Here is a 12,066-nt window from a genome sequence, read left to right as displayed (position 1 = left end):
CACTAATCCAGTCCACTACTTTTCCCCTGACGACAGAGGCATGCCAGGCCTTTAGCCGCATCAAAACGGATATCGCAAAGGACACGATGGGCGCCATCGACGAGTCCCTCCCCTTCCAGGTCGAGAGCGACTCATCGGATGTAGCTCTGGCGGCCACCCTCATCCAAGCAGGCAGACCAGTGGCCTTCTTCTCCCGAACCCTCCACGCTTCAGAAATCCGCCACTCCTCAGTGGAAAAGGAGGCACAAGCAATAGTGGAAGCTGTGCGACATTGGAGGCATTACCTGGCCGGTTGGAGATTCACTCTCCTCACTGACCAACGGTCGGTTGCCTTCATGTTCGATAATGCACAGTGGGGCAAGATCAAGAACGACAAGATCTTGCGGTGGAGGATCGAACTCTCCACCTTAAATTATGAGATCTTGTATCGTCCCGGAAAGCTGAACGAGCCATCCGATGCCCTATCTCGCGGCACATGTGCCAATGTACAAGTGGACCGTCTGCAAGCCCTCCACGAGGACCTCTGCCACCCGGGGGTCACTTGTTTCTACCACTTCCTTAAGGTCCGCAACCTCCCTTACTCCGTCGAGGACGTCCGAATAGTCACCAGAAACTGCCAGATCTGCGCTGAGTGCAAACCGCACTTTTTCAGGCCAGATAGAGCGCACCTGGTTCAGGCCTCTCGACCCTTTGAACGCCTCAGTTTGGATTTCAAAGGCCCCCTCCCCTCCACCGATCGCAACGCGTACTTCCTGAACGTTGTTGACGAATACTCCCGTTTCCCTTTCGCCATCTCCTGCCCCGACATGACCGCGTCCACGGTCATTAAAGCCCTCGGTACCATTTTTACACTGTTCGGTTTCCCCGACTATATCCATAGCGACAGGGGGTCCTCCTTTATGAGTGACGAACTGCGTCAATTCCTGCTCAGCAGGGGCATAGCCTCGAGCAGGACGACCAGTTACAACCCCCGGGGGAACGGGCAGGTAGAAAGGGAGAAGGGCTGGCCCTCCGGTCTAGGAGCCTCCCAATTTCCCGCTGGCAGGAAGTCCTCCCGGATGCCCTTCACTCTATCCGGTCCCTGCTGTGCACCACCACGAATCAAACACCTCACGAGTGCCTCCTCCTCTTTCCTAGGAAGTCCTCCTCTGGAATGCCACTTCCGACCTGGCTAGCAGCTCCGGGACCCATTCTGCTCCGGAAACATGTGCGGGCGCACAAGTCAGATCCGTTGGTGGAATGGGTGCATCTCCTTCACGCCAACCCGCAATACGCCTATGTGGAGTACCCCGACGGGCGACAGGACACGGTCTCCCTGCGAGATCTGGCGCCCGCCGGAGCTACCCACCCCCCCCCCCCCAACGCCAATCACCACCTCCTCACTCCCGCCGGTTCATCCCGCAGCCACCCCCTTCCCGGGGGGTTCGGTTCTCCTCCCAGACCCACCCAGGAGTAAGGACACAGGGGACAGCGCTACGCTCCCAGAGTTGACGGGACTCGAGCCAGCACCATCACCACCACGCCCGAGACGATCGGAAAGGACGACCAGGGCGCCCATCCGGCTCATCGAATCACTAACTCTCAACGTTTTCAGTTATTGTGTCTTGTTATAGTTATGGCATCATGCCGACCCTGTTTGGCCCGTTGGCCCAGTTTTCAGTTATTGTGTCTTGTTATAGTTATGGCATCATGCCGACCCTGTTTGGCCCGTTGGCCCAGTTGAAGCGATAATTTTGTGTTTTGTTCAAAGTTACGGCACAGTACCGACTCTGTAAACCCCTACCACCATCCCGCTGGGTTTATTTTCAACAAGGGGTGAATGTGGTGGTATGTATTAGGGGTAATACGGTACACCACGTGTCAACAAGCTATTGGTGGAGGGATGCCAGGTCCTGATAGGATCTGCCACCTACTGGACTCCACCCAGAAGGATCTGCCACCTACTGGACTCCACCCAGAAATGCCGGTATAAGAACCCAGTTTTTCCCTCCATTTCCCTCAGCAGTTGTATTCTGTAACCACGCTGCTGGGGATAAAGGTCTGCTTAATAAAGCCTTCAATTGACATTCCCTCAACCTGCCTCGCGTCATATTGACGGTGCTACAGCGGGTTTCTCCGTTTCCACAGCCGGCCAATGGGGTTTCCCATTGAGGCCACCCCACGCCAAGGGGAAACCCGCGGGAATGGGTGGGCTGTTGGCGGACCAGACGATCCTGCCGGCGGACAATTCCGCTGATGATTTTTCGACGTTCAACTGACCAAAAATGTTGTAATTTGAACTGAAACAGAGCAAACTGGTGAAAAATGCAAGGTCTCATTCCAAGGTGAATGTGAGAAATAAAATAATCACCCTCGGGAGTGTGAAGAGAGAGTCATTCCTATAATCCGGAGACCCATTGAAAATCACAATTGTCATAATGAAGAGACATTAAGAATGCAACGTGCTGGATATTGAAGCAATAGTTGCCACAGACAAAACCTCTTGGAAATACACAATGGGTGAAGTATTTTTGGCAAGGCTGTCACGCCACATGAGAGAGATTGCAAGTGACACAGATGGTATGTCAAGACAGTCTTCAGCAGAGCAAACAGGTGCAAGGTTACTCTTCTCTCTCTTAGGAAACAAGAACGTCACACAGCTTCAGAAACCAACTCTACCAGAAACCTACCAGAGGCACAGTGGTTAGCACTGCTGCCTCACCATCCAGGGATCCAGGTTCAATTCTGGCCTTGAGTTTGCACTTTCTCCCGGTGTCTGTGTGGGTTTCCTCCGGGTGCTCTGTTTTTCTCCCACAGTCCAAAGATGTGCAGGTTAGGTGGATTGGCTATGCTAAATTGTCTTTTAGTGTTCAAAGATGTGCAGGGTGAGTGGGGTTACGTCAATAAAGTGGGCCTAGGTAGGGTGCTTATGCAGTGGGTTGGTGCAGACGCAATGGGCCGAATGGCTCCCTTCTACACTATAGAGATTCTATGATGTAACTGCATCCAAGAATCTGGTAAATTTAAATCAGCTGTAATGCTTAAAATCTACCCTTCAAGGGCAATCGAAGAACATATAACCGTAAATTTGATGTGTGTGTGTGCTTGCGCCCATGTTTGTGTGCGTTTAGGCCCGAATGGCTGCTTGAGGTCCAAATGCCTGACTTGCATTTTAATATTTTTCTGGGGTTCAGCGTTTAATAATGTTGCTTTCCTTGACTCAAGAAAATCTTATTTGATTAGTTCCTTATTGTTCACAGCTTCAGCAGTTAAATACATTCTGATTTGAAAAAGGAATATCCTCGTGAAAAAAAAACTTGAACTTTTGTTGTGACATGCTGAGAAAGCTGAATGGAGGGGAGCCAGTCCACCCCTTCTCACCTCGTTGTAACATTCTGCATTTATGATAAATAAAAATGCCAACATTTTTAAAGACAGTTCAGCTTCTGTTTTAAGCTTAGCCTGCTCAATTACATCACAGTAGCTGTCAGATCTCCTATCACAGGCACTGAAATTAATGTCAGGAGCAGGGCGATCCACATCAGGGATCGCTGGATATTTTTGTATACTTTTTTTCAAGGTCAGCGGCTAGCAAAATACAGATCATTGTGTCCTTTATCTCCTTTCTTTGTTTCAATCACTACCTTGATTTCTGCAGTCACCCTTGACCACAACCCCATCTCTCATCCCAAATCTATGATCTCCTCTATCCATCAGTCTCTTCCCAGACCTATCACTCATTTTTCCCCCTTCTCCATCTCCTTGTTCTTCTGAGATGCAGTCAATAGATGAAGCGGGATTAAATCATTGGCTTCAGTAGATGGCAGCACGACATTTTAAATCTTTAAATGGCTGTTCGCGCTGAAGCCTTATGACCGGGCTTAGCTTAGAGAGGCATGCAGCACCTACAGTAAATGGCTACAATGGCTAAGGGCAATAAAATGAGAAAGTTGAATGGAGGGGAGCCAGTTCACCCCTTCTCACCTCGTCGTAACATTCTGCACTTATGATAAATAAAAATTCCAACATTTTTAAAGACAGTTCAGCTTCTGTTTTAAGCTTAAGGGAGGGCATGGATGAGAAGGGTTGCACATCTGGATAGTAGGAAAGGTGAAATTCAGGTCAGGGTTAGCAGTGGTTACTGGGTAGGTTGGAGAGATGGGGGAATAATGAAACAGCTGTAATTCTGTGGGAAACCTGCAATGTAATACAAGTTGACGATAGATTTAATTTTGGAAAGTACAACAGCCAGGGTTTACTTTCCACAGGCAAAGGAAACAAACATTAAAAAAGTTCAGGCAGATTCAAGATATTTATTCATTCACAGGGAATCGTTGACAAAAATCAGTATTTATTGCTTATCCATAGCTGAAAAAGGGAAAATGTACCTTCTTCATGAACCGAAGGCTTCGTACCCCAGTGCTAGCGATGAAGAAGCAGAGATCCATGTCCAAGTCAGAGTGGTGCATGACTTGAAGGTGATGCCATTCTCATACAATTATCCTCCTTGATATTGACGAAGAGGCAACCAGTGTTCCGAACTCTTTCTTAAAATAATGATCATTATTGCATTGAAACTAATTTTCCAGGTGCTTTGTGAAACTGATTTTCAGTTCAAATACACAGAAAAGTGGAAGTAAGGTTTCCAGATTGCAAACAGCTGCGCTATTGTTTTCATTCATTTAAAAAAAAATCCTTGAAGAATCCATTTGTTTATTCTGTCAAAGAACCTCTTTCACTGACATTCGACAAACAATTGCATCCAGTAAGTTGCCAACTTTGTCCTCAGGAGGAGACACTTTGTAAAACTGTGAAAAGTAAAACATTTTGATTATAATGAATAAGAGCAAGGCCCCTTTATAAAATAAAATAATGTTAGATTCCCCCCGTCGGCCCACCCCTTCTATTACTTTATGTCTTACAATTCTTGGTTGAAGAAGAAATATAGCTTCAAAGTTGCTTTAAAGTTTGCCATTAGCACATGATTTGCAGTTTCTCACCCACCCTTCCAATGAAGAACCAAATTGGCCTCTTCAGTGTGTGCCTTTGCAGCAGCAATGCTGGGACCAGACTTGTTAGTCATTGGACTCGAAACGCTATCTCTTTTCTCTCCCTACAGATACTGCCAGACCTGCTGAGATTCTCCAGCATTTTCTCTTTGGTTTCAGTTTATGAACGATTGTCGGTGTGAAGAGGCAGTTGTCATTGCTGTGACAAATAAATCCCAACTAAGAATGAGAGCACATCATCGCACTATGCTGCAACATTTTGCCATCAATAATTCATCTGTCAAGATACTCTGATACTCCAAACTTGATATAAAAAATGTTCTTATTAAGAACACATCTTGTAATGATGCAACAACTCGAAGTCAATACGGCAGCCATTTGTTCTTTGCCCAGCTAGTTTTGGAACATTGAGTGCCATTGGAATGCAATAGTTTCTGTAAGAAATAAACTTAGCTGCAAAACATATTTTATTCCTGTTGATAACATGTTGAGATAATTCACCACTGCGTGAAATGCAAATTGTATTTTTGCTGCCAATTGTGCAAAAAAAAAACCCCAAGTAATTTTTAAAAATTTGCAATGCAGCTACCAAGCAGGACTATTATTTTACACGCTTCGTCATGATTTACAAACCTTTTTGATTTTGGCCACATCTGCTATTGAGGAGATGTCCTGGACACAGATTTGTTGCCCCTCCACTTGCCTTATGATATCTTCTAAATGAGATTCTCTCTTTCCATCATGCACCAGAACGACAAGAACAGCAGTGTCACTGTCTGATATCCCAAACTTTCTGAAGGCATCAGAAATCTGGGGAAAAAAATTAGTAATGATGCATTTGGGGAATCTTTAACGTTCTTCGCCACAGATGGGACGTGGAAGGAAGTTATGTTATGTTTAAGAATCACATTTTAAAGAGAAGCTATCTGAGGCTGGAGCAATGTGGGACGCCTAATTAGCCACCCACCCCTATTATTGTCTTTAAGGATGCGAGCATTAAGCAATTCATTTTCCCCTTCCAAATAACAACCATTCCTGTGGTGGGGATAGTTCTATCATTCTGACAGTGTGAGGCCAGCATGCGATGTTGCCAGAGAAAAGGTTCGTGAAGAGGGTGGTTGGTTTGATTGACAGAGCTACAAGTAAATCCTTGAAAAGGGAAGGAGTCAAGAAATTTTGTAGCTCTTTTTCTATTCTTATAATGGATAAATATTAATTTTAATGATAGATTACATTTGTGAGTGGCATTACTGGTTAGTTCCAGTGAGCTCTTTGAATTTTCCACCCCAAAGGTACCATCAGTTCACAATTGTGAGGCTTAACGCTATAGTTACGTAACTGGTGTATTCAGGTGATATCAAGGCAACAATGTAAAGCAGCATGAATACATCTGATAATGAGAGATTACAGCACGCGCCAAGATGAGTTCATTGCTCAGGAAATCAAATCTTACATTATTTGTTGGCGAGAGATTAAATATGATTTCAGAGTAAAGGCCTCTTGTCTTCATTTTGGACAGTTTGTGTAAATGAACTGCTTTGTTAGCTGCTACAAGGATCTGAAATGGATCCACTATCTGCAACAACAAAAAAAGAGATAAAGACTATGTGCAGAGTTTACACAAAATGAGGTATTGTAATGACAACTCCATTTGTTAAATCACATCACCATTGAGAAAAGCATCAGAATAGGGTGGTTGCATTTGGACATAAGGGGCGGAATTCTCCATTCGCGGGACTAAGTCCCCACGCCGGTGGGAAAACCGGCGCGAATCACTCCGGCGACAACAGCCCCCGAAAGTGAGGAATTCTCCGCACTTCCGGGGGCTAGGTGGACACCGGAGGGGTTGGCGCGACGCCAGCCGGCGCCAAAGGGACTCTGCGAGCTAGCGCATGCGCAGATCGGTTGGTGTATTCTGGCACATGCACGGGGGACAGTCTTCTCCGCGCCGGCCAAGGCGGAGCCCTACAGGGGCTGGCGCGGAAGGGAGAGCCCCCACGGCAGAGGCCCGCTCGCAGATCGGTGGGCCCCAATCGCGTGCCAGGCCCCCCTCCCCCCCCCCCATCCACCACCACCACCCCCCCACCACCACCACCCCCCCCTCCCCCCCCACCCGCCACCACCACCACCCCCCTTCCCCCACCACCACCACCCCCCCCCCCCAACCACCACCACCCCCCCTCCCCCACCACCACCACCACCCCCCCCCACCACCCCCCCCTCCCCCCCGCGAGGACTGCCCCAGCCAACATACATGCCAGACCCCACCGTGTGGTACCATGTCTAATCCACGCTGGCGGGACTGGCCAGAAACGGATGGCCGCTCGGTTCATCGGGGTCCGGAGGATGGCCGGGTGTGCCGCTGCCAACGGCCCCCGGCCGGCGTGACATGAACCCGCCACCGCCCGAAAACCGGAGAATACGGCAGCCGTCTTCAGGGCGGGATTCGCACCGCCCCCTGGGGATTCTCCGACCCCAATCCCGCTGAAGGTCTTGCAAATCAAACATAAATTACAATATTATAATAAGAGGAAAATGTCTTCTGAAAATAGCTCGGCCGTTAATATTTTTAACATTAGAAAATTTTAGGCCTGACTCTGATACTGCAATGATTTTATTCGAGGAAGTTAGCTCTAATAATTGTAGATTGAGGTGCTTTGTAACTGCGACTTTGCAGGATTTAACATCACAAGAAGATTGCTGGTTATCCCTCACTGCCACAACTTACCTTATAGGATATCCAAACGTGCCTGAAGCTGGACTGGGCGGGGCAGGGAAAAAAAGGTGACCACGCCCAAACATGATGTTTTCCGCACCCAAAAACTTAAAACGTATAAATTTCCAAGACAGGCCATTGGATAACCATACAACAAGGAGTGAAACCCTGGCTTTTTCTTTTTCTATCACTACCCCAAAGTTCCTGGAGCCAGCGCTACCTTGTCAACATGCCTTAGCTGAGATACCGAGCTAAGATCAGCTATTTAAAGAGTTGGTTAGTTAAAAATAGTAGAATTCATACTAACCTGGTAAACCGCAAACAAAAGCAGATTCAGGAGATCCTGCCTGGCTAAATTCCTTGATTTATGAGGAAGTTGTACCAAAATGATCTCAAGAAAGTCCATAGATCTAGTGTACTTTCCATGTAGGGCTGAATGTGGAACGTTCCTGGTGTAAGTGGATCAGCAACACTAACCCAAATGTAATGATATACCCAATGGTATAACAGCATTGCATAAAATGACATGCAACTGGAAATCACACTTGTTTAAATAATACATGAAATACATTGGGTGGAGTTCACCGTTCCCCGACGCCGATATCGTAATCGGTGATTGGGTCGGAGAATTCCTTCCGATGCTGAAATCGGGGGGTGGCGGCGGTTTGACACCGATTTTCTATCTTCCGCCACCTCTGAAATGGCCTCATCGCATTTCGCACCGCTCGCCGTTGGAACAGCATTGGTGCGTCACCTGAAGGCCTTCCCCCGATGGGCCGAGTTCCTGACCGTGCGGGGGACATGTGGTCACAGCGGTCGGGAACCCGGCTTGGCGGCTGCGAACTGTGTCCAGCACCACCACAGTCGGCCGGGAGTCGAGGTGCTGGCCTGGGGAGCTTCTGAAGGGGACAGGTGGGTCATGGCCATGGGGGCACTTTTTGACAGGTCGGGTTCGCGCACGGCCTGCACCATTCTCCAACCGTTTATATCGTGGGAGCCAAGAGTTTTACTCGGCGCGACTGCAAGCAGGATCATTGAGGGAGGGTTCGGTGTCGATTTTGCCATCATAAATGCCACTGTTCCCACGTCAGCCTTGGCACTTAGCCTCCAAAATAGTGAATCCAGCCCATTGTTTTTTTCTGCTCATCCGCTGGTGTTATATCTTGTACTTACACCATCTCTTCAACTATAGAATATTTCATTTCAACAATCTAGTCACAGAAGGCAGCACGGTGGAACACTGAGGACCAATCCCGTCCACGGGTCACTGTCTGTGTGGAGTTTGCATTCTCCCACTGTCTGCATGGGTCTCACCCCCACAATCGGACGATTTGCAAGGTAGGTGGTTTGTCCATGCTAAATTTCCCCTTAATTGGAAATTTTAAAAAGAAAAACAATCTAGCCATGAAATATAAAATCACAGCAGTAATTTAGACAATAATTCTCACCATCGATGCATTTATTAATGCTCCATCTATAGCTCCCTCCACAGCCTTCTTTCGAAGTTCAGCAGCATTTTTAACATCTTTGAACAAAAGAAGTGTTACAGTGCATCCTGGAAAGAGTTTGAGTTCATGTGTCATAATCATCTTGTTCATTGCTAAAAACAGCAATTCTTCGGATGATAAGCAGTCCTAAAGTAACAAAAGTTATAATTTCAACTCAACAAAACACTTGCTAAGAAAAAAGTAAATAAAGTAACCATGCAAAGTTCCATAATTACAACTTAAAATCCTTTTTCAAAAATACTGCATGGTTCATACCAACACTTCACCAAATGATAAACAAGAATGAGTTCACTTTCTGGTTAGACACAAGCTAGAAAACAACTTTATTTCTTATTACTTGTTTAGTGTGAAGACCTACTGCCTTGAATGGTGAACAATATTAATTAACATTTTATATAACTGCAGTATTTCTAAACTACACCCTTCCACCTCTGCCTCACCAGCAGAATGGGGATAAAATGCCAGTACATGCTTCCTTAAGAATAATGCTGTTCATTGTCCTTCACTGATTCATTAATCAATGGGCTGGATTATTCCGCCCCGCCCACCGCAAGAACACCACGGGCGAGAGGCGGACAATGGAGAACTCCATTGACGTTGGTCAGGATTTTCCAGTCGCCATGCGAACTCGGTGGCGAATCCTGCCCAATAACACCAAATTTGGTTATTTAAATCCCATTTATAAATTTTCCTAAAAGCTATTTTACAAATAATGAAAGTCATGACCTTTTAATATCTTCATTTTTGGGGTGTTTCTTATTCTTTGAAACATTGGGAAGATCTAGTGAGGTAATAAATATGGCTTAAACAGAGCCATTACTATCAATGGCAATTATCAGGATTAATGGTTTAGCAACTTGGAAGTTAGTATAATCTATTTCAAACTCACCCAGCTCCACTTTCTTCACATTTACCAGAGCAACTGGAATGGGAATAACTGTTATCATCTCATAAATGGAGTTCAGCCCACAAACTCAGTAGTGACATTGGCTGAGTAGTCTGAGCATTATTTCAAAATTATTATTTTGTTCTGCAGACCATTTGTGATTACAGAATAGGAGACAATTCTGTGACACACTAAATATCATTACAAGGGAGTCAATGAGTACTGGGGTGGTTAGCACTTTGAATGCTGACTAATGTACAGCCCCTTTTCAAACCTGGCACAAAAGCAGGCCAGTACAGACATACAAGGCTCATGTCAATGTTGTATAAAATAATGAAATTCATATTAACCTGGTAAACCGCAGACAAAAGCAGATTCAGAAGATCCTACCAGGCTAAACTCCTTGACTTTTATGAGGAGGTTGTACCAGTGATCTACAGGAAGCCCATAGATCTAGTGTACTTTCTCTGAAAAACAAATATGACAATGGTCACAGCAGAAGATTAGTTTAATTTGAAAGGTTGGGAGTTCAGCACAAGTCTTGGGAATGGGTTAAAAAAGAACTCAAGGGGCGACATGTGGCGCAGTGGATAGCACTGGGACTGCAGCGCTGCAGACCCGGGTTTGAATCCCGGCCCTGGAGTTTGCACATTCTCCCCATGTCTATGTGGGTTTCACCCCCACAACCCAAAGATGTGCAGGTAAGGTGGATTGGCCACGCTAAATTGCCCCTTAATTGGAAAAAAAAAAATTGGGTACTCTAAATTTTTTTTTTTAAATGGACTCAAGGATAAAAGAACCATTATGTTGGCCAGAGTGGGGAGCAGAACGTTGAACCTTGGAACTGGTTTTAGATCATTACTTGCTATATCTTCTGGTAACTATAAATTAAACGTAATCACAATTTAGATTCAAATAAAGTGTATTTCTGTCAGCTCTCCATGTAGGGCTGATAAATTACTAAGTGCACAACAGCAGTACAACAATGAACAGGGTATGTGTTCACATAACCATCAGTTCCAAACTCTTTACGAATAATATAACATACTGTTTTGAATTTACATTATTTACTACAACACAGCAGTAATTACATTTCAAGTGTATTTCATTGGTTATAAAGTGCTTTTAGATGTTTGAAGGTTTATGGAAAGCACCATAATAAATTCAAGTCTTCTAATGATTTGGATTCATAAAGTAAATGCAAATTAGTGAAACATATAGACAGCAAAACTGGGATGAGGAGTTGATAGGAGGGGATAATACAAAGACATTCTATAAAAATGGAAAGAACGATGGTGAACAAGCAAAGAGGGTGCAAATTAGGGTCTGGTTTAGCACGCTGGGATAAATCGCTGACTTTTAAAGCAGACCAAGGCAGGCCAGCAGCACGGTTCAATTCCCGTACCAGCCTCCCCGAACAGGCGCCGGAATGTGGCGACTATGGGCTTTTCACAGTAACTTCATTTGAAGCCTACTTGTGACAATAAGAGATTTTCATTTCATTTCATTTCAAATAGACAACACACTAATGGTCTTGAAATGGTTAAGAATGAAGTTTAAAGAAATTCAAGAGTCTTGAAGACTTGGATGCTCAGCTGCTCCCAGCAGAATCTTCAAACAAAGAAAATAATGAAATAAAGAAAACAGAAAATGCTGGAAGCAGGTCTGACAGCTTCTGTGGAGGGAGAGACAGAGCATCCAATCATGACGAACTTTCAGATGGGCAGCCACAATAGTAAGTCTCCCAACACCAACTATTCCAAAGAATTAAACCAACATCCGATCAAGCTCCTCCAGCATTTCATTCCCGCCCTCATTTCAATAAATGCATCTCACCATTAACTCCCGGGGCAGCCACTGACTGAAAGCGGCTCCGCGTTCCCACCAACATATTGAACCCCCGACAGGCTTGGAGCGGCGACAATGGTTCCGGTGTCCCCCCTCGTGCGTCACTCCAGTCCCGCCCCA

At 45.7% G+C, this 12,066-nt stretch overlaps 1 protein-coding gene across 2 annotated transcripts; it reads right to left on the bottom strand.

The window, feature by feature from the left end:
* Positions 1 to 4,272: 4,272 nt before the first annotated feature.
* tprkb (Tp53rk binding protein) lies at positions 4,273 to 12,058 on the bottom strand. 2 transcript variants are annotated; one of them, XM_072471662.1, is made up of 6 exons: positions 11,935 to 12,058; positions 10,449 to 10,565; positions 9,153 to 9,338; positions 6,442 to 6,564; positions 5,622 to 5,798; positions 4,273 to 4,787 (listed from the first exon to the last, which is right to left on the bottom strand). In XM_072471662.1, the coding sequence occupies exons 3-6, from the start codon at positions 9,300 to 9,302 to the stop codon at positions 4,701 to 4,703; spliced, it is 537 nt and encodes a 178-aa protein (XP_072327763.1). In that variant the 5' UTR covers positions 9,303 to 9,338; positions 10,449 to 10,565; positions 11,935 to 12,058; the 3' UTR covers positions 4,273 to 4,700. The 2 variants fall into 2 exon arrangements, with proteins under 2 accessions (XP_072327763.1, XP_072327762.1); XM_072471661.1 differs by lacking the exon at positions 10,449 to 10,565 and having other exon boundaries at positions 11,935 to 12,038.
* Positions 12,059 to 12,066: the final 8 nt, after the last annotated feature.

The sequence above is a fragment of the Scyliorhinus torazame genome, chromosome 13 (assembly GCF_047496885.1).
Source record: "Scyliorhinus torazame isolate Kashiwa2021f chromosome 13, sScyTor2.1, whole genome shotgun sequence".
NCBI classification, from domain to species: Eukaryota; Metazoa; Chordata; class Chondrichthyes; order Carcharhiniformes; family Scyliorhinidae; genus Scyliorhinus; species Scyliorhinus torazame.
The sequence above is the reverse complement of the archived record's forward strand: the minus strand, read 5'-3'. Positions and strand labels throughout refer to the sequence as shown.

What these genes read in the sequence shown, in the direction of transcription:
- tprkb (XM_072471661.1), bottom strand. An exon ending in ATCTCTCGCCAACAAATAAT is followed by an intron (nt 5,799 to 6,441) that starts GTAAGATTTGAT and finishes TTTTTTCCCCAG; the next exon opens with ATTTCTGATGCCTTCAGAAA. An exon ending in ATGTGGCCAAAATCAAAAAG is followed by an intron (nt 4,788 to 5,621) that starts GTTTGTAAATCA and finishes TACTTTTCACAG; the next exon opens with TTTTACAAAGTGTCTCCTCC.